The 23309-nt window shown below is 36.3% G+C and overlaps 1 protein-coding gene across 1 annotated transcript in view; it reads left to right on the forward strand.

The window, feature by feature from the left end:
* Positions 1-23309, forward strand: part of LOC149069507 (uncharacterized) — a 42897-nt gene that overhangs the window by 11755 nt on the left and 7833 nt on the right. The window contains exons 2-5 of the mRNA XM_089249907.1: positions 12310-12512; positions 13211-13346; positions 17833-17966; positions 20753-20969. Of these exons, the coding sequence (XP_089106033.1) occupies positions 12310-12512; positions 13211-13346; positions 17833-17966; positions 20753-20969 (690 nt within the window). The remainder of the gene's footprint in view (positions 1-12309; positions 12513-13210; positions 13347-17832; positions 17967-20752; positions 20970-23309) is intronic.

A 23309-nucleotide genomic window follows, 5' to 3' on the forward strand; every position in this document is an offset into this window, starting at 1 on the left:
TGCTACGGCCATGACCTAACTATATCCCTTGGAAAAGATTGAGCGATGACCGATCACATGGTCGTATGTGGAAAAAAAAAAAGAGACAATCGAATGATGTTTTTTTTATGGTCTTCTTTCTTGAGGTTCTCAAAATAGTAGCTGTAAGTGACAGGCTGCTGCTGCTGCTGCTACAAACTCGCATTGATATCACAAGCCATGCATGATACCGTATAATGACAGTTCTCGTATTGCGAATGACCAGCTATTTATCTTGAAGTCCGATCAGAATACCAATACAAGATTAGATACGATATACCTTCAATAGTAATTCACTTTATGTCAATTACATTTATGTTATTAACGTTCTTTCGACGTTTTCTGAAGCCGTCATGGAGCACAAAGTCAAGTTATAATGCCACTATTTGAACCCGATTTGATAGCTTTTGAATGCATGAGATTAAGAAATTATTATTTTTCTTAATAATATATTTTTTTTAAAGTTCCCCTATGGGTTTCGTCTCCGGGCTTGGTGACCCTGGTCTGTCTGGTTCCCAAATTGAAGGGAAAAATTCATGGCAAAAGTGTCCGGATTATGGATCCGTCAGAATTATGGGCGTTCAGATTTAGATAGGTTCTATTGTACTGATATCAGCCATAACTGTTACAAATATGTGATGAATCCCGTTATTATACATAATAAACTAGTTGTTATGTCTAACTGCTAAAAATTTTGGTAAGTTTGATAAATTTCCCTGAATTTATGTTTTACTGGCAATTATGCACAGTACCCAAGTGTCGTTGGTAAATTTTAATTATTTCCTTCAATTAATCTCTTTCTCCGGTGATTATGCATAATAACCCAAGTGTCAGTTACATCGCCCGGTTCTTCCAGCATACTCACACATATATTTCTCATGGAAATACGATGTCAAAATTTGTTATCATTATATCAGGGTCTATATTCATCACACATACCAGATTCATTTGGAATTTTTAAATATATTTATCAAATTCGCCAATTACACTAGGATATATGCATAATCACGGATAGAGGCAATGCGCCCGAGTGGCGCAGTGATAAGATATTCGCCTTCCACTATGAAGGTTACCGTCCAGGTCCATGGGTTAAAACTTATGCATAGAGCATAAGGAACAAGTTCTTCACCTACCGCCCTTGGGGCGCCGTTAGATGGCGTCTCATTTCCCACCCAACTCCACTGGTTTGAAATTGTCGAATGGCGATGTATGACTGGAGTTGGTGTGCGGTAAAGTAGACAGAGGCGATGAATTTCAGTTATTTATCAAATTTATCAACGAAACTTGTGTGGGTATATGAATAATAGCCGAGAAAAGTGATAAATTTATCAAACTTACCAAGATGATTGGTAAATATGCATAATAACCGATTTATCGTATTTTAGCGCGACAAAAAAAATTGGACACTTTTCTCATTCAATTAAAATTGAAATTATCAAGTCTGCCAGACCGTAAGTACCATCGTCACGGTCCAAATCTGGTCCGCGGACGATAAGTTGAGTAAAGCTGCTATATATGGAGTGCGGTGAGGATCGAATGACTTATTCCCGTTTGCCGTATCCGTAATATACTTTTTACGACATCTTGGTCCCGTTTCGAGGTTAGCAAGCACTAAGCGATGGAATGGCATAAAAAAAGAGATGGTGTATAGCTGATGATCTGACCGCACGTGCGCTAAAAGACCTCCTCGGTATCGTAAAGCGATGCCGGCACCGGCGCCACTTCGCCAAAAACTGTCTTTAGCGCAAAATGCAGCAGATGCACGTTATGTGTATTACAGTGGGTTTTTTTCCCCTCTCAGCTCCTCCCATAGCTTAATATCCCATCTATCGGTACTGAGACATTTACATAAGATTCCATTCAGCAAAAAAAAAAGTAAAGCGTCTATTTACTTTTTGCCGCTTCTTCCCCCTATTCCTCGCCCCTTACAGATAGACTCTCTGTAACCGATATTGTAACAATTTATACAGCGTCTCCTCCCCCTAGAAAAGGAATAAGACGCATCAGTGGTAGCGTTATTAAATTATGCGCTTTAGTCGCTCACAAATAGGTTTTTCCCCCTCCGAGCATTTCAAGAGCCCGAATGGACATTACGGAACGCGTCGTCATCAAAAGTGGTGGAGGCTAAGGTGGTCGATACCCCCCCATTCGCTTTTATACTCTTAAGATTATTGTGCCATTTTCCTGTTTGAAACATCTCAGCGAGAGACAGGATCGAAAAATGCACGGGGTCTCATTAAATTTAGAAATCCGAAGCAGCCATTATCCGGAAATTCGTTCGAGTGAAACTCTCGCTCTCCCTCTCACTCTCTCTCTCTCTCTATGTTTGAGCTATGTTTGAATTTAAACAATGTGTAAATGTCTCTATCTCTTCTTTGAAGATGTGAATGTAGTGTGGAACCGATGAACTTGTGGGCGTAGGGAAAATGGGTGTAGGGATAATGGTCGAAATATCGAAACAAGGGTACGAGTAAGAGTTTAGAAACACGATGACAGTAAGAGGATAGGGTTAGAAAAATTACGTTGTTTGAGAGCATTATTCCCGTTATCACGATGCTCATATTTTACGAATTATTATGTTGATATTTAAAATATCCAGAGCCGCATATCATCCAGATGTATTCTCGATTCCAATTGGCATAGATTGGATCATTTCTGCATGTAAATACAGGGTTGGCAATAAAACCTAGGCACATTTTAAAAAAATTATAAAAAGTCAAAACATTGACATAAAAGTGGCGGTTTTCTCCTAAATGCTCATCGGGGGTGTCGAGTTTGTGGCGTAAATTTACATTATCTGACGATACAGGGTGGATTCCCAAAAAGGTTCGCATGAAGAAGTATTTTAAATGCTCCTACCTCAGTTAGTATTCAGAATATACATCAGTGTTTTGTATGTCTGCGCATATATCTCGTTAAGACTAATCCAATGATACACACCACTGTGGTCTTAACACCTTTTCTGGTCTGGGCACTAGACTCGCTCTGCGGCTTTCGCAATGAAATTGCTTTACGCTACACATCGAGAGATTCACCACGCAAACAGAAACTAATGGTGCTATCAAATAGGCATTTTTGAGATATACAATGAAGCTACTCTGGTTTTAATACCTTTTCTGGTTTGGACACCAGGCACGCACCCCCCCCCCCCTTCGTAACGAAATTGTTTTACGCAGTGCCGTAACTAGGCAGGTGCAACAAGTGCACCCGCACAGGACCAACTTGGACGGGGGAACCCAGAATGAGCCTAAATTCACCGCCAAAGATTCACCGACGTGGCTAGGTGAGTGAGTGTATGAGCAGGTGAGTGAGCGAGTGAGGGAGTTAGTAAGCAAGGTAGAGATTGATCAGTGAGTCAGGTTAGTGAGTGAGCAGGTGAGAAAATGAATTAGTGAAGTAGCGAGTGAGTGAGCAAGGGAGGGATTATTAAGCGAGTGGGCTGGTGAGCAAATGAGCAGATGAGCAAAAAATCTAGTAATTGAGCAGATGAAAAAAGAGCGAGTAATTGAGGAAGTGAGCAAATAAGTGAGTAATTAAGCAGGTGAGCAAATGAGTAATTGAGCAGGTGAGAAAATGAGCAAATGTGAATGTACAGGTAAGCAAAGGAGCAGGTGAGCGAGTGAGTGTGAGATCGAACTCAGTCTATCGGTCGATACTCAGTCGACACGGTAATTCAATCGCATACAAACTCAGTCACTCATTTGGGTCACACACTCACTAGCTTATTCGTCAGTTCATTCACTAACTCATTCGTCACTCGTTCACACATTCACTCAATCACTGTCACTCACTGAACTTTGGTGGCGAACTGTATTCGGTGAACTTTCCCAGTGATGATTTTTCCGTCCGTGATTTGTTCGACGGCGAATATTCCGTAAATCGATACTATTCCTAGAGAAACATAACAGAAATGCTCCAAAACATATTTTTCCCGGATACAAAAGTGTATAACCTTTTAAAGAGTAATTTAGGAAGATGTTGCCGAAATCACGTATATAAGTGCCTTATACACTTTTCCAGAATCCACAATTTATTGTTCACCCCCACGTAAACGGCAACGTAAGTAACCAGTTGATCGTAACTTATGCCGAAATGAATTTCATTTATGGACGATCCCCCTCATGTTTTTTCCTCCCCCCCCCCTTTTCATCTTTTACGTGAGGTTTACATTGTCTCGAAGCTACCTCCTATATATTACGAGAAGAGGTATAACCCGAAAAAAAGGGAACATCGGAGCATCAACATATCCGGAGGGCGTATGCCAGGGCAATTTACTGTGTTTGGAATCAAAACCTATAGGGGCGAAAGCATCGAAAACGACTATACGGATACATATATATTGCAAAAATGTCTATTATGGGGGATTTTTTGAGAAGAAAAGATATATCTATACTATCTAGGGCCCCGGAAAAGAATAGAGAGTTTTGAGGAAGAGAGAGAGACGTTATGGATCCTCCAGGGGGTAGAATATTTGGTCGATCAGGGACACCAACCTCGGCTTGATGATGAGGCCCATATGCCTTGTGCCTTACATGCTCTCTAGAATATTCTCTTATGTTTTTTTTGCCGTTCCTTAAAAAGAGGATATCGAGACTGTAGCTAAGGAGAGGGTGGAACTGATAAACAGCATGATATGTTCACTCTCGATTTTACGCTCCACATTTTTCCCTCCATCTTTTTTTGCCGATAGGTTCCAGATAAGGAGCGCTGGGAGGAGAACAGGATATCTCCTAGCAATTTCCAAATGACCGTATCTGGTAGTTGTAGTAGTAGTAGTGGTGGTTGGTTGAGCTTCACCGGAATACACCGGCAGGAACTATGACTTTCATATGGCTCGAGTATTTTTTTTTTTTGTGTTTTCTATCGGAGAATACTTTTCTATAAGAGGGAGCGAACGAAAGGCGACTGGAGAGGATCTGTTGCATTTTTATTTCATTCTTCCGAGGGGAGAGAGAAAAAGAAATGTGTGCTGCATTATCATTTCCTTTGAACATTTTTAAAAAGAAAATGTTTCCCTTGTTTCCATTTTTTCTCTCTCTGTTCTCTGTGTCGATTTTTCTGGTTTTCAGTCGAAGAAATCTTGTGTTGAATGTATAATAATAATATGAGGGAGGAGAAGTTTTTTACTCAAAAATATGAGGATTTCTTCAGAGGAGATTCATATCGTTGCTCGTAAAATTGCGGTATCTACTCATCGGCCGTGGGATTGATTTTCCTAAGGGAGAAAGGAATTATTCACTATATACCATATTCCTTCTGCATTAACCGGGAATGCCGTGAAACTCGAGGGAAATACCAGCTTTTTGAATGTTAGGGGTTTGGTCCGTTTCTGGCATATGGCGGGAAAAAGATATGTATTTCATATCCAATTCAATGGTTTTTAAAACAAAGATATTTAAGAATTTTCAAGAATATGTGACTCAACATTGCATTCCGGAAAATACCGGTATTCCCAGCATGCTGGTCTCCCTTGCTGTTTCCCTGTACGTCGGATAATACGGGGGGGGGGGATTTGGTTCGATCAGCAGTGAATTGTCTCATGGCAGTGCTTCCTCAAAGTGCCACTGTGCGGTTTTAATGAGCATCGTGATAGATTATCAGCGTCAGGATCCAGGATTGAATCCCGTTAAGTTAGTTTTCTGCTGTTTTTCAACTTCGAGGTGCGAGCCCGTCTCCCGTTTGAAAAGTCTCTCTACAATTAGACGGCAGACCTTCAACACGATACGTACATAACAAGATAATTCAAGCATTTATCATCTTTACTTCAAAATATGGTAGGTGCAAGAGCAGGAAAACAGGCATACACTCTGACAACATAAATACGTTAGTGCTACATATATACATGAACAACACGTTCCGGCATGTAAAGATTCATTAGAAATTCCACAGAGGAATGTGCACGGTTAAGTAGTAGCAATGTTTCTCAAAGTGTCAGTCGTCGCTCCTAAGGGCATCACTAACCTTTTTCAAGGGCGTCACGGGGAGCTACATATAATTGATTTGTGTGCCTATTTATTCTTTGAACTGATTGTTTCAAAAGTGAAAATATCTACAAAAGTATTCTGGGGAGCCAAGATGAACCATGAATTATGCGAGGGAACCGCGGGTGGCAAAAGATTGAGAACCTGTATGGGTGAAAGATTTGAGAATCCTATGGTGATATGCCAAAAAAGTGAGATGACAGCACCTGAAAACATAACATGCGCGAAACCTATATAAATACACAGTTAAGTTCCATAACAACTAACTTCGAATCAGGTCCTTCTGCAGATGTAAAATTACAATTAGTTACCTCTCTGGCGATAGACCAGGATGTGTAAGCTTGAAAGAACATGCACGGATGTCAGGATGTGTTAGAAGGTGGAGCCAACGGAAACGAACACGTGGAATTTCAGAACCACAATATATTCTTAGCGTATATGTAATCCACGGCATATGTTTTAAGCAGGACATACTATAACAGAGGTAAAAAAGGGATACAAGTGGTAAAAATATATAGACGTGAATGAACCAAATTTCAAAGATTACACAATCGTATGTTATATCCGGGGTAATAGAGTCGGGCCCGCTTAAATGAAGATATCAGCAGTTTCAGCACATAGTGTCCGATATAGCGGGGAGCAATTCACAATTGCCTTTTTATACCGTTAGTGCAGTTTATAAAATGTCTTATAGTTTGCAATGACACACACACACACACACACACACACACACACACACACACACACACACACACACATACACACACATTTTTTTCACATTTCAAGATAAAACTACGGCTTCTGTGCTTTTTTGAGATTTTTACTTTCACCGAAAAAATTAGTTTCTTTATTGGCTGAACACAGGGAACTAAGATTAACTAAACCCTGAAGGCAGCTTAGACATTTCGAATTCCCCCCCCCCAAGTCTAGGAGTGCCGAAACATATGCTGGTGTGTTATAAATTGTTATTTATCCTTATCACTATGTGGATATTTTCTATAGTTTCAAGCAAAAGTGATTCTTTTGATTAATATACAATATATTTACATTTGTCATGTATATCGGGGTGGACAACGTCTCACTGTTCGAGAGCTATCATATTAGTCAGGTGCAGTGTCGCTGCCACATCAGGGGCTACACTCAGGTATATAAGATAAATTACCTAAGATAAAGTCTTTCTTCCTTTCAAACCGAGCATAACTCAGGTATATCGCACTCTATGAGCAATTTACTACCTTGTGAGTTGTTCCGGAAGTGTAAGTATGTGTACCTAAGAGTCTGAGTGCGTATCTAGTATTGTACCTGATTTTTCAGTGCTGCCATCTATATTCGAGAAGTGAATAAAGTGAAATGATTGAATTAAATTTATAGCGTTTGTAGTCCTGTTGCTCTCTGTGACGAGACTTTTTAATGGGGCAATCAGCTCACATTCAATCTCAGGGCCGTCATTTCAACTTTTTCCATGGGGGGGGGGGGCAAAGCACATGTACTCAATGTATGCTATATATACCATTTTTAGTGTATTTTCGAAAGCCAGAAAGCCCCTTGCCCCCTCCCCCCAAATGACGGGCCTGCATTCAATCCTCGAATTTCGGAATAATATAATACCAACTTCAGACGACCACCACTGTGGTGACGGTGGGGGTTCGAACAAGGGACCTGTCAAATAATGATAAAAAAAACAATTTAATACACCATATTTTTACTTGGTCGGGGGCGCATTTTTCCCGCAGACCCCACCTGATGTATATCGTAATACTCGGTTAAGAAAACAAAAAGTTAAAATTACTCTAATAAACAAAGAACAAACTGTCTCTACGGGAGAAACTTTGGTCACATAGTATTTTATCCGTTTAAGCGGAGTATCCGTTGCCGGGTTCAGCGTCTCCGACTTTTTATTTTTTTATTTATTATTTTTTTATTTGTGACAACAACATGACAAATTAGTACGAAAAGACGAAAACAGTAACTCAGAAAAAAATACACACATACATAAAAGTAAATTAATATAAACATAACTGTAGTAAGAACACATGCCGGAATGTGTGGAAGACAAACGTGGCGGATTGTAGAGAACAAGGGCTTAGCCAGGGGGGGGGGGACTTGGGGGTCTGGTCCCCCCCCCCCCGAAATGTGAGAAAATGACCGAAAAAAGGGAAAAAGATGGCCAAATCTATTGTTCTGTCACTTTGGTCCCCCCCCGAACGAAATTTCTGGCTACGCCCCTGGTAGAGAACCATAACATGCTTGTTTCGCAGGTAATTCGATTCAATATGCCATGCTGAAAAATTATTCAATTCCCCAAATAATCATTGACACCGATGAAAAAAGTACATAATTTTGAGACCAGGTAAAGCATAAAATATAGTTCGTGATACTTACTTTTATGAGTACATTATTAATGCTAAAAAAAAGTGTTTATCCTAATTACGCCATTATAATATTTCGTTTAAAAATCACTATTAATATACCTAATATACATATATGTGCAGGCAATTACAGAAATATTTATTTATCGCGTATTATAACTTAAATCTCTTTCCAATGCCACGATCGTGTTCAAGTTCCTTGTCGAATTCCATGCCTAGGAATTACAAGATAAAAGCGCGGAATATAGAAATTCCGGGGGATGCTGTGGGTAATGCAAATCTAAATCTCATAAATGGGCATTAATTCGAACACGATTCCCAGAGCAGTCTTAAAAGGCGGGTACTAATCCCTTCGAGGAAGGCTTTTCCCCAAGATTTAATCAAGTTTTCCTCTGTCTCCTCAAGTAATAACTTGACCATCAAGGAAAATGCAGTCGGAGGAGTAATCTTATATGAGCTTTAATCGCTTTACTTCATTCACCGATGCAGTTTGCCGTATCGTTAAGAGATATTCGCTGCATGAAATGTGTACTATTCCTAATAATGAATTTATAAATGGGCGCTTTATGTATAGAATGCTTAGGAAATGGAATTAGAAGAATCTTTTCCATTTCTCTGTCTCTTGAAGGCGCACGATTTGCATTTATGACGAGAAAAGAGGAGAGACGGGGACACACACACACGAACAAAACCCTCCTTTACTTTACTCCGACCAAGTCGTGATCGTCTTAAGGATATCAAATAATTCTTGATGTGTTTACTGGCGTATAAAACTTTTAAAGATCCGCTCTCATTTTACGTGTTACGAATCAACCCGTACGTGTCATTTGTAAAATGCGAGACACTTCGAGCATGGAATTAAACTAATTACCTACGATGACATGAAATTCGAATCACTTGCGTGTCTCTTAAATACGCGTCACGTATAATATTTTATGAATAATTTACGTTTGGATATTGGAAAAAAAAATATAATTGGACTACAGGGTGTCCCATAAATTCGTATAAATGGTTTAAAAAGTCCATAAAATTTGGAGGAATCGGTACATTTCAATGCGGTTTTTTTTAGAAAAAAGTTATTCTCACGAAGGGAGGGTTTTTTTGTGTATAAGAAAAAAAATAGTTCGAAACTATATTAATAGGGTACGTTGGATGTCACTGGAAATATGCAAATCAAAGTCCTATAGAAGGCAGGGTGTACGATTACATGCTCATTTCTGAATTTTTCCCTCGTGCCCGGCGTTTAACTTTCAAATTAGGTTACTTCATATCTGACTAACATAGACGATACATTGAAATACGTCAACTTCCGGGCATTGGAAAAGTGTTTTTTAACGGTATTTGTTCTGGAATAATAACTCTTCGGTTTTTGCAGTTTTAGCGAAAACTGATAATGTCCGTATTTACAATAAAATTTTCCCGTATTATTTTTTTTTATGTTTTTATTTTTTTGCTAAAATACCGTCACCCTATTCATAACGAAACAACTTCATGTACCGTACGGCATTCTATGACACCTGACTCTCCACAATTTAAGGGTCTCGGAAACGTCCACCTCGTTTGTAACAACGCCTTGGTTGTAGCGACAAAGTTTCGTGAAGTCTTCGATGTTGTTATAACCGAATTTGTACCTGACTGTTATTTTGCGGCGGCTCACCGAGTGAGGTTATTGCACTGCAATATATAAACCACTTTAGAAAAATCCACGTGCGAGAGGAAATACCACAAGACATACGATATTTTAAACCCGCTTAGAAACGCTATTGAATTTCACACTGACGTTAAATAAATATATTTCCTATAATAAAAACACGTTCTCATTTTGTTTTGTCGGATATAAGAGGTATGTAAAAAATAATGCTGAAAACACTGAAGAGAACAAATCTAGTCGAAATTTACACGCTATGATAACGATGAAAAATAATATATATATATTATTTTTTCGCCTGGATTCTCAGTAGCACTTACCTTCGCAGCCATCACCTTCAATTACGTTAGAGACTCTCTTGTTTCTTTATCTTAAACGCAATTATTCTCAAGAAGTTTTTCTCCCGAGAAAGTGTTGAATATTTTCTATCTTCAGTTTTATTCTCTCCATTTTGTTTTTATACTCTTTTACAGCCATGTAGAAGGGGAAAGAAAAAATATTTTTTGACGACTAAATTATAGTTATCACGCTATACACGAATTAACTTTCCTTTCAGAAAATACATTTCTTTTTTTTTTTTAAAGCTTTTCTCACCCTTTGGCCCTTTACATCATGGTTAATGAATCTTTGGCATCCATAATTGAATGTGATGATTTCGTTGTAATAATAATTATTTTGTATAAGAATTATTATTTTTTCATTATAAATTTTTTTTTTGTTCTGTGAATTAGTTTTCATTTTTTTTTTGGAAAGAAAAATTATTTTTGCGGGGAAATATGTAAATTGGATCTACGGGAAATAAGGTAGAATTATAAGCGTGTTATCCAAGTAATTTATAGTTTCATTGATCATTAGTGCGTGAGAACATGGAGCTCGCGTGAATAAACAACATTCATTTCAGTATTTATTTTTTTTTCATTCTTTATTTCGTATACATTAATCTAGCTATGGTTTCTTTTCTCCATTTTTTTTCAACAGTAACTTTTTCTTCGAAATTTAGAATATGTAATATGTATGAACGTATGTAAAAAATATATTTTATCAAAATAATTTTTTACGTTCCATTGATTCCAAAATGATTGTCTTAAAGGCGCTCAAAATCAAGGCGGTATAAAATTATTTCGTGATAAATTATATAGCGCATAGATGTGAAGAATTAATCGGATATATTAGAATTAATAATCTCGCTGCATGCATGGAATGGAATGCATAGAATTACATGCATAGGAATCTTCATTTTCAGCGTATTTCTTTCATAGCTAATGGCTATCACTGTAAATTACTGACGAGCCATTGATCCTAAGGCATACTTTCAATTAGTAAAAGTGTCCAAATAACTCGTGGACTCAGATACATCATTCATGTTGCAAGGGGTTGTTAGTTATTAAAATGAAAAAAAAAAATTATGGACTCACTCACTATGCTTTAACCAAATTAGAAAGTTGATGCCCTGTCTCTTCCGAGGAAAACACAAAAAATTCCACGCTTCCAAGTGCGATATTCGCTGATCTATTTGAATTCAAAAAACTGAGAAAAATTGCTAAAAAAACAGAATAAATAAGGGAAAAAGTGTTTCCGTTAGTTTATGCTGCCCCCCCAACTTTTCCCCCTTTTTGAATTCGAATATCTCGGTAAATATTGCACTTAGAAACGAGGAATTTCCTTTGTTGGCGTCGCGTCTTGAGAGACAGAGCAACTACTATGTAATTGAGTTTTTGAGGACAGGATGTTTGTGTAAAAATTTACTTTTTTATTTTGATAACTATACAACACTCCTTGCAACATGAATGACGCATACAAGCTATTTGGACACTTTTACTAATTGGAAGTATGCCTCTAGGATCAACGGTTCTCCAGTGAAATGCAGTGCGTGCTGTCAGCTATTTGAATCGAATTTTATTGTTGAGGGGGTGGTAAAAGTCTCTAGTTACGGCCCTGTGTTTGACTCGCGGCAGTCGAGTGGTTAGGGAACAAGCTTCTCACTGTGCAGGTCTGGGTTCGAATCCCGGTTCGGGCATGGCTGTCTACTAACACTAACAAACTCCCTGGACGGATCATGCTGGTCCCTTGGGAATACGTGAAGATCACGTTATTATTAAATACGGCAAATATGGCCACCCTCACAAGTTTCTGGCCCGAGAGAATCATAAACCACGCATATGTGGTCCACAGACAGAAAAGGCTGTACACCTAAAGGTAGAATAACTTCTGATTTGTAGTTTGTTTTATCCTGTTTATAGTGAAAGTTCTACCATTTGAACTGGGCTATGTAACATAATTTTATAATTTTCAGGATCCGGGCTGAAGTTTGTTGAACTCGACATACCAGGAGCATTGCACGAAGGAGAGTCGACGTGGATGGTCTGCGATTACGACCTCGGTGACGATGAGCTCTATTCAGTGAAGTGGTACAAAAACAACCTCGAGTTTTACAGGTACCTTCCGAGTGATGTACCTCCTGCGCAATATTATGATCAGCTCGGAGTATACGTCAATGTAAGTCAGTAGGAAAGATTTTTCCTTTCGTTCATTCTGGCAAAATAATGTCTTTATATACAGTGTCCCATGAATTCTTAAATAATTTGAAAATTCATAGAAAATTGAAGGAATTTATTTTTCAATGAGGTTTGTAAAAATTTTGTTCACGCGAAAGTTGTTGTTTTTTTTTTTGGACAGAAAAATAATAGTTCAAAGTTTTGTGAATAGAGGGCGCTACACGAAGCAAATCGACGAATTTACGCAAATTAGTTTCCCGTGAAACGCAGGGTGCACGATCCATACCTGCTTTCTCAATTTTCCTATTACTGGTGCTTACATAATATATTCATTGCAATGTTGAAGAAATTAGTGGATGAAGCACTGTTGGTGTCGTCGTTTCACCTCAGTCACGAATCGCAGCTGAAGTTTCGCCGTTTCATCTTTGAGAGCGGATGAACGTTTCAGACACAGAAGAGATTTAAGAACGGTTCACACATAGCCACTTTAGATTTAGGTTGCGCAGCACCAACTATCCACACAGATATTTGAATCAGATTATTTTTCTATACCAAAAAAAAAAAATTTTCCCCTTCGTGAGAATAACTTTTTTCGGAAACCACATTCAAATATACCAATTCCTTGAAATTTTCACAATTTTTTTTAACTATTTACGAATTTATGGGACACCCTTTACTATGTAGACCTATGTTTTGCAGCTCAGTATTTCCAATGCCACTCACGTGTTCCTGAGAAAAACGGATCTTAACACAGAAGGTAACTATGGCTGTGAAGTATCCACGGAGGGACCATCTTACAGAACAGTCAAAGCCGACAAGGAGCTGAGGATCTATGGTATGATATTCACAAGTGTACTATCTATTTCTCTTTCATATATTGGTAGACCATACATCCGATGTTAAAAACGTAATTAGCGCTATCAGATCCGAAGAATGTGTTTGCATCTTTACTGCTAGAGTTACCATACTTCTGTATGTTGAAGGTATTATCTTTAAAGTACTTTTGTAAAATAAGTACAATACCTGTATTTTTTTTAAACATCAAATTCATCAATCAATCGGATTCAAATAATATGGAACGACACTAATCGGGATGAAATGATAAAATAACTTAAATGACAATTGGAATTACGATTATTTTAAGGGACAGAAATCAAAATATAGATTGGAGCGGGTTCCCAGCTTCTACTAACGATGATTATTATTATTTTTATCCCTGGAAAAATTATAACAATTAAAGTTATTAGTTTTAGACTAACTTGGAAAGTCAGGGGAAAATGTAAAATATTGGGAAAAATTCAGACAAATATTGGAAAAAAGTAGGAGGAAAATTCTTTGAAGGGGAAAAACGGTAATTCCAAAAAAAAAAAAAAAGGAAAAGGTTAAAGTTTTTAATTATATGTATATTTCGAGTGTTTTTTGATCACAGAAAAATAGGGAATTTCTTGAGTTATGATCCGAAAAAGTCAGGGAAATGATCAAGAAAAATTTTCTGGGAACCCTGTAAGATGGACCTCAGTTTGTGACTAGATTAGTCGTCCGTCAAGTTTTTAATCTTTTATTGGGTACTTATTTTTTGGCACAATTTTTTTCCGCTCGTAGTAATGACAGTTGAAGTTATTTTATGGCAAAAAATGACAAATATTCGATAGGTGTCCCGCTTTCGTCTCTAAAAAATATGGCCAATTGTTGAAGCTCGAACTTTTGAGTTGAGAATCTTGTAACCCCACTGCACGTCAATTTTTTCTTCCAAGTTGCTCATATTTTTTTCTATGATCGTGGTGATGACAGGTAATTTGACCTAGACGTAAATTTTCAAAAAGCACAGGACATCCTGCTTTTGTTTCAAAGAAATATAGCCAACTGCGGACGTGCATACTTGTTGAGTTGGCAATTCAGTAGTCATACAATGGAACTGTTTGAACCAAATTGTTTATTATATCAATGAAAATCATCCATCCTTTTCCATAAGACCATGGATTACCAGTTTTAATTATCATGAACTTCAAATTCAGTTTCTAATTAAGTTCTTCATTACAAGAAAATTCCAGAAAAAAAAAATGAATGCCAATGTATTATTCGCTATCTTTTATTTCGTGTTTCAATTGAGGCTCAAATTCCCATAAACACGAGTAATAAAATATGTTATTGGAATTCGTGAAAGAAAAGAAGATTCATTGAAATAATTGAGAATCGTGTTTTGTTTTTTTTTGTCAAACGATTTTTCCAAAAATATTTCATCATGTCGATGATTAAATTAAATGAAGTCTCTTCTTTCGAATGGAGACATTTGCAAATTGAATACGACGTTTCGACTTCTTAGAATAACAAGACTGAGATTATATAGATAAGAATCGACACTTCTTTTTTTGTAACATTTCAAAACTTAACTTCTTGTTGATGCAACGATAATTCCCAACTGTTTCTATTAACTTGAAGGAATGCTCGTAATGAAAGAAAATGTTCGACCGAATCTCTTACACTAAACGGTTTTTGGAATTTCTCAACTCATTTTCAGCTGTTATTTATTCCGAATAAATATTGTCTTATTCACTAGATTACGTTAAAACTTTCTGCGATCCGATGCACGTTTGCATCATTGCAATACTTGAGGAAAATAAGTTTAATCCATGAATTAATCCTTTAACGACCACGAGCGAGATATCGTGTCCAAACTCAAATGGAAAAAATTGATTCCATCTCTTATCTTGTGTAAACGGAAATGGAAGAAATGGATTCCATCTCTCCCTGGTTTTGTTTTACGTCTTTTCATCATCACAAAGATTCATTGTCAACCTGTGAACGGAAGTTGTTGTTTCTCATTTCCCGTTTTTCAACAGATTAAGCGGGGAACATTTCAATCGCTTTTTTTACAATGTTATTGCAGTTTGTATATTGAAAACTTATAGCTCTGAAATATGCGTACTTATCTTAAACTAGTAAAATATCTTCCATTAAGTCCAAAACATTTTGGTTCCATTGATTCCAAAATGTTTCCTTCTATAAAAAAAATTATGGTGTATAGTGGTTGATGTGTGATGTGTGCGAGTTGGCATGTGAAGCGTAATATTCGATTAGGCGGGGAGAAGTCGTTGAAATTATCAATTTCTTAATCGTACAATTTATTCAATCACATTATTTTCTATAATCAAAATATGCATGTTTACGTGTCTTATATAACCTCGTATAGTTTGTAAATTTATAGTTTATTTATAGTTTTTGTGAATTTAGAATCACCCTGTATAGGTGAGTGAATGCAACTAATATTACACTTCTTTATTATTATTTTTATAACCTGATACATTTTCGCTGTAACTGCTTACATTATAACAATATGACTAAAATCATTTTTTACTTCGTCGAAATATGAATTTTATCTTAACCTCTTCACAACAGATGTACACATATGTGTACATCATTTTAATTGTGTTTGATGATATTAATGAGATTCTTTTTGCAAGTTAAGACTCGAGGTACACGTATGTGTACGTAACTCGAATGAACCTGGAGAAGATATCGGGTTTCCAAATTAACTAATTACTAAATTTAAATATTGATTTATAAAGGACATTTGGACACACAATAAGCACAAATTAATCAAAAAAAATTTGTGCCTAACAAATATTATATATATAACCCTTGAGCTGCAATTTATTATCTGGCACCACTGCTCAGACAGACAATTTAATTTCCTCCGTTTCAAAAGGAAGGATTGATACAGAAATTTACGGTTTTCTTACAAAAATAATTTGTAATTAGTAAAAACAATATTTGCTTCATACATTTACATGAATGTTTGTTATATGTACATTATAGAACGTAATTGCTGTCAAAATATTTTTCAATAATGTTAAACAAAAACATATTACAGTTCTAGTCTCTTAAAGAAAAAAGTATGTGTTTCAATAATGCTAATGTATTTGCAACAAATTCAAACAATGTAAATGTATATATTTGTCCTCACCTATATTCGGGTTTATTAAAAAATACTAATAAACACGTGTATGATACTTCTCAAAACTCTCCGGAAGATGCAGTGCTACTTGGCATCTTTTACGCAAATTGCATTCAAACTGCTACTAGAAGCATGCAAACAAATGTACTGAAGCAATGGACTCGCTATGACAGTTTGTCATTGTCAGTTTGCTCAAGAAAATTCATGACGAGCTGGACTCGTAATTTCAGTTCAAGGAGTTGATAGTCAGTTTTTATTGGAACGTGAAGAGGTTGAGGATCTAGTTTGTTTTCAAACGTTCGATATAAAATCCTTTCAAAATAACGCCCATTTTCCCGTGAAACATAGTGGGGTCGTTATAACGTACGTCGACTTGCAATATGCAGTAATAACAAAAATCATTCATTAAAATAATTTATTTATTATAAATTTTAAGAAAAATTATCGATTATAATGTACAAAATTCTTGCGAGTATTTGTAAAGGGAACAGTAGGCATTGTTGGTGCATTTGTGTATTTTGGTGCTTGGTCCAGAAGTTAATGATACGTTTGGAATGGATTCCTTCCAATGGATACGTTGGATTCACATGCATATAATGAAGAAGGAGTGTTATATTCCTCTCGTCTATACACGGGATAATGATTCAGATCACCATATTGGGAGTTTGAAATGCATTTCGCATCGACAATACACTTTCGTTATCTCAAACGAAGGCTGCAATAGCGATTTTCAATTCGTTTACACGCATATTTGTGACGAAATGCTTTCTCATGCAAACGTCATAAATTCATTATTCACGTCGGAATATTTATGAAACTCATTCGATGGTTCACATCACCAACGCAAATTATGTTTTGTATCCATGTATGCAGTTTTTCCCCCATATCGGAAAATTTATTTAAAAATATATAGAAAGTGCGGGGATTATATATAATATTATGGAACAGTCAGGTAATATATGAAATACCCAGTTTATATGTAAACAGTATATGTTATTGCCGAAGCTAGAAATTATTCAGTTCACGAATTGGCCAATTTCGTTGTAAATGGACCCGGTCAATGTCCGAATATTGAGCATTGGTCAGCCAGTTCGCGAAGTGGCTGGAGATCACTGAACCAATATCTGAAGAGAAACGTAAACACAGACATGATTCGGTTATCATTTTTCCCCCTTCAAAATTTGACAGAAAATCTATATGTCTAATTCCCGTACTTTCTATATATGTAATTAAAACAAGAGAGTATATATATATATATATATATATATATGTTATATATGTGGTGGTCACTCATACTCACATGTCACATACTCACGTGGTCACATATATATATTGTAATTCCTAAAAGATATTCTTTTATCCGCAGTTATACCGAATGCAGGTCCTGTTATAGAAGGGATTTACCTGCCGTATAAGATTGGTGATACGGTCAACATCACGTGTACGTCAGGACCTTCAAAGCCATTCTCTCACATGAAATGGTATCTGAATGGCGTTGAAGTGAGTATGTCGGCTTTCATACGCATCCATATCTAAATGTATCATTTAAATTAGAAGGGCACCAAATTAATCTAACCCTGGGCTGTATAAAATTGCAATTCACAAGCTACTGTATTTTATTTTATTTAGAATTTCTATTCTAAAATAAAGAAAAAATCATTCTATTGGAATCAAGAGAACGTGAAAGAAGAATATAAAAAAAACACATAAAAAATTAATTAAAATCAATGTTTATTTCTGAACATTACGAGATGAATGAAACATTATAAGGGGACATATACGGGTTTGCAGAGATTTTGACTCCGACATTTCACCCGCGAAGTTTCGTCCCGGCCATTTCACTTTCCCTGGCCGTGTGAGTAACCAAGTGCGTGATTGTGTAAATGACTAACTGGATGACCGTATGAGTGATCAAGTGAGTATATGAGTGACCGTTTGAGTGGCCAAGTGAATGAATGAGTGACCATAAGCTTCACCAAGTGAATACGTGAGTGACCGTAAGCGTGGACAAGGGAGTGGGTGAGTGACTAGATGAATGGGCGGGTGACCGTATGAGTGAGTGACAGTATGTGACGGTATAAGGGACCACGTGAGTGTTGTCACTCATACAGTCACTAATTTGATCACTCGTATGGCCACTAACTTTGTCACTCATATGGCCACGCACTTGGTCACTCATACGGTCACCAACTTGATCACTGATATGATCACTTTTTTGGTCACTGATGCGATCACTCTTTTGGTCACTGATGCGATCGCTCTATTGGTCACTGATGCGACCACTCTTTTGGTCACTGATGCGATCACCCTTTTGGTCACTCGTAGTGTCACTCACTTACTCGGCCACTCCCTTCGTCACTTATATGGTCATTACTAATCCATACACACAATCACTCACTCACTTGAACACTCGTATGGTCATTACTAATCCATACACACAATCACTCACTCACTTGAACACTCGTATGGTCATTACTCATCCACACACACAGTCGCTCACACTCATTTACTCATACGGTCACTTACGTACTCACTTGGCTACTTAAACGATCACTCACTCGCTCATACGGTCAATCACACACTCACGTGGTCACACATACGATCAATCGCACGCTCACTTTGGTCAATCATACTACTACTACTAAACTAGACATGCTACTCGTCCATATTATTCTGCGGAACTTCTAACGAATAATAAACGGTGCATGTTGGAATTTGTGAGTACGTATAGTGAACTTTCCGTGAAGTGTGTTTCTGTGTAATGCTTTTTTTGTGTAGTGCTGCCATCTGCAATCATTTTTTTTAACTATGAGTCTTTCCTAAACTGAGAGTGATCGAAGTATAATGAATGAATAATTATACTGTTGTAGGTCTGTTGCTCTCTCTGGCGAGTCTTTTTAACGGGGAGATCGCCTCGCATACGCTCCTCGAAGTTAGGAGCATACGAAGTTGATCAATCATACTGTCACTCTTTCACTCATACGGTCAGGGAAGGGGAAATTTCAGGGGCGAAATTGTCGGGGGGTGAAATGCACCAGGGAACGAAACGTAACCGGGGCGGAATTTACTGATCCCATGTATACGAATATGTTCAATTTTAGCAATTTCAATTAACTAGTTGTAAATTAATTTATGTTGCTTCTTGACCCCGTTTATCATTAACTAGCGTGCCAAAATTTTGGTACAAAGATTATTTGACTTTCATCATGGCTGAAATATTAGCGTCGTTTTATCTCAAACTATATCAATTGTTCCCAAAAGGATTAAATAGATTCTTTCAAAATAACAAAGAATATATTTGTCGTCATTTTTTCATTTCTGTAAATTTTCACTCTGAATAATAGTGTATTTTTGGAACACCGACTTTTCAGTATTTCTTCTTTATAATGGACCAATCATTTTGCAAATCAATTAGATCTATTGGAAGATAAATGGAAACTCTTCTATTTCAGAGAAGAGAGAGAATAGGAATATAAAAAAACATCTTTCCACACACTCTTGAAAATATTTGAATCTTCCATCAAATTCTGTCTTAACCATTTCTATTTTGGGCAAATATTGAGAGAAAAAGTGGTACTTTTTTGATTTCTGTACATCTACTCAGGACGTACAGTGAACTAATTGGGGTGAAAAAATGAATAATTAAAGAGTGAATTAATTGTGTACGCATGAAAATAATCAAAATAAATTACAACGAATTTGAAACAATTCCAATTCACACCTACAACTTGCCGGTGCAACATACACGGTGTTATTAGTCGATCTTTTCCTTGAACTTTGATATTCAAGTCGTTCAAATGTCCTGCAATATAAATTGAGAATGTTAATTCTCGCACCCATGTCTCATCATTAAAAAATGACACACATTTTGATCTTTCATTTCTAGGAATAATTTTACTTCATCTTTCATTTCTAGGAATAATTTTACTTCATCTTTCATTTCTAGGAATAATTTTACTTCATCTTTCATTTCTAGGAATAATTTTACTTCATCTTTCATTTCTAGGAATAATTTTACTTCATCTTTCATTTCTAGGAATAATTTTACTTCATCTTTAAAAGACTTTAAAGACTTTAAAAAATTTTATTTTAAAAATTATGAGAACTAACCAATTTCTTTGTAATAAAGTTGACCTTCGAATTCGCTTGCAAAGTATTTAAGAAATTTCGCGAACTAGCGATAGTAGAGGCCTCTAGATTTTTTGAGGTTCGCAGTGTCTGTCACTGGCCTGAGAACGTCTCTCAATGTGTAAATTCATACAAGGCGTACCAATGTCTGTTTCCAGGTACTTCCGACTTACGAGTTGCGTTATTCGCCGTCAGATAGACATCCGAATGGCCTACAAACAACCGTCATAGGCCTAACGTTCGTCATAGAATTCAATCACGTGAGAAGGGAGAAATTGGAAATAGCGTGCACCAGCTCCATTCCTCAAGTTTATTCCAGCACCAGCCAAGAGTTTATCATCAACGATAGGAATCCATCCGCAAACCCTTACAAAGGTACCTCTTTTGTTTTTATTTTGATGCAGGAACCTCTTCACACCTGAGCCAAAACTATCAAAAAATGTTTTTGATTGATTTATAAACATGTCATGTCGAAATGTCTTTTAAAAAGAAAACAAAATTAGTTAATTTGGGTCGATATCTTTACTAGGATCATTTGAGTTATTTACATGTGTTTACCTCATTTCTTAACTTAAAAAAAGAATCATTAAAAACAGTTAAAAATGAACTACACATATATAGAGAACTACTCTAGAGCGTAGTTTTCTACATATGTGTAGAGAACTACGCTCATGTGTAGTTCTACTCACTACATGTGTAGTTCTACTCACTACATGTGTAGAATGTACTACTCTAGAGCGAAGAGGTTACAAAAGACTATAATTGAATCGTCAGGTTTAACATTGTAGCGCGCGGGTGAGTAAATGTTACATGGTCTGTGAGTGCACGAGTTGGGTCTCACAGACCCATACTGAATTATATATTAATATATATATATTTATACACTTTTATTTTTTTATTTTGATGCATTTGCTATTTACGTCATTTTAGCTAGAATATGAACCCTAAACTGAATGTAATTAACCATTGTTATACTATTCTCTACTAAATTTTGAATTAATTGTCCCGAATTATTAATAACACCGTACTAAAGCAGAAATTAAGTGATAAAAACAATTAAATGGGTTTTTTATTGTATGCGAAATAAATCTTATACAATGCAATGTGAAAATGTACATGTGATTCCATAATTCCCTATCCGCATTTTACTGGTGTGAACCGTTGATCCTAGAGGCATACTTCTAACCAGAAGAAGTATCCAAAAAAAAGCGTGTAGAGCTCAGATATATTATTCATGTTTCTAGGGGTTGTAAACTTATTAAAATATAAAATTAACTATTAATACGGACACTTGTTCTCAGAAAACCCAATTAGAAATTTGTTAAAAACAAAATAAAACCTTCCACGCGTTTCTAAATGCAATATCAATTCAGTTATTTGATTTCAAAAATCGAGGAAAGAACAGAAAAAACTAACGGACAACGATTTTTTGCTTTATTTACTGTTCCTTCCAACTTGACACCGTTTTTCAAATTCAAAAATATCTCTGCGAATATTGCGCTTATAAATGTGGCATTATTTTGGCATTCGAGTTCGAGATTTTTCCCAGTCCAAAAAATTGATTAATTCCTACAATGAATTCTATAGTCCTCCTCCCTCCATTGGGTTGCATAGCATTGCAATTATTATTCTTGGAATCATTCTTTGGTTTAATGTTAAAATTCTATTGGGGCCTCTTTTACATGGAATTTTTAAACTTGACGCTATTTGGAAAACATCTGTGTTACCCAGAGCCATCTTGAGAGGATCGTGGGCCTCCGGGCTAACTGATTTTTCTGAGATCCAGGTCAATTCGTCGTTGCGACAACTTTGAATCACTTTACATGTTCATAAAGATCTTATAAATAGGGCATTTGTTTTTGGCGTGAAATGAAACTTTTTTTTTTCATTTACTGGAAATGTTCCCCATCCTTATTACAATTTTTGACAAATGAAGGAAAGTATTCATTGAAGTCATGAAGGGACGTTGGGGGTGCATACAAAGATAATAAATTGGGATAAAATGAATTTTCTAGATTTAATTTTCATCATTTTGAGCGGTTCTATCTTCCCGCTTTCTGTCGGGTTTTCCATTTCTCGCATCTACGGACGTTGGACGACGATCACGATAATATATTAAGATCAATGTCCCCCCCCCCCACCCCCAACCACAGATTCCATAATTCACTATTGAATATATAAATGCAGGGAACGCTTCTTCAAGAAATTTTTTACCAACAATTTATACATAAAATAAGTAATAAGTCTTATTTTTAAATTATTTTCTCGTAATGCAATGTACATTTCAAATCATATTGCATCATTACGCCAAAATAATATTCAAACACACTATTTCTTGACAGTTGCACTGGGTAATTATTTGACAGGGGATAGGAATCTTAATGCAGGTGTGCGTATTAGCGTTTATGTTACTCGTTTTTTTTAATGTATTTAGTTTTTTTAATGTTTTATTTAAGTTTATGTTTGATTAGCGATCAATTGATTTTATATATAAGCCCTCTTATATTTTTTTTTTGAGACTTTCTATTTCAGTTTCCTTAACTGTGTCATCAGCAAAATATATCAATTTTCCGTTTAGTTGCAATGTACAAAAATCATTGATATGAATTAAAAACAATAATCTCTACTCTTCAACATTCCGTTGTTCGCTAGTGCAAGAAATCGGGTAGGAAAAAAGAAGCATGAAGTACGACTTACCTGTTGAAAATTTATTGT

Source organism: Pholcus phalangioides, unplaced genomic scaffold, assembly GCF_987345545.1.
Source record: "Pholcus phalangioides strain wild (caught in Gottingen) unplaced genomic scaffold, Ppha-v1.0 ptg000022l_1, whole genome shotgun sequence".
In the NCBI taxonomy this organism is placed as follows: domain Eukaryota; kingdom Metazoa; phylum Arthropoda; class Arachnida; order Araneae; family Pholcidae; genus Pholcus; species Pholcus phalangioides.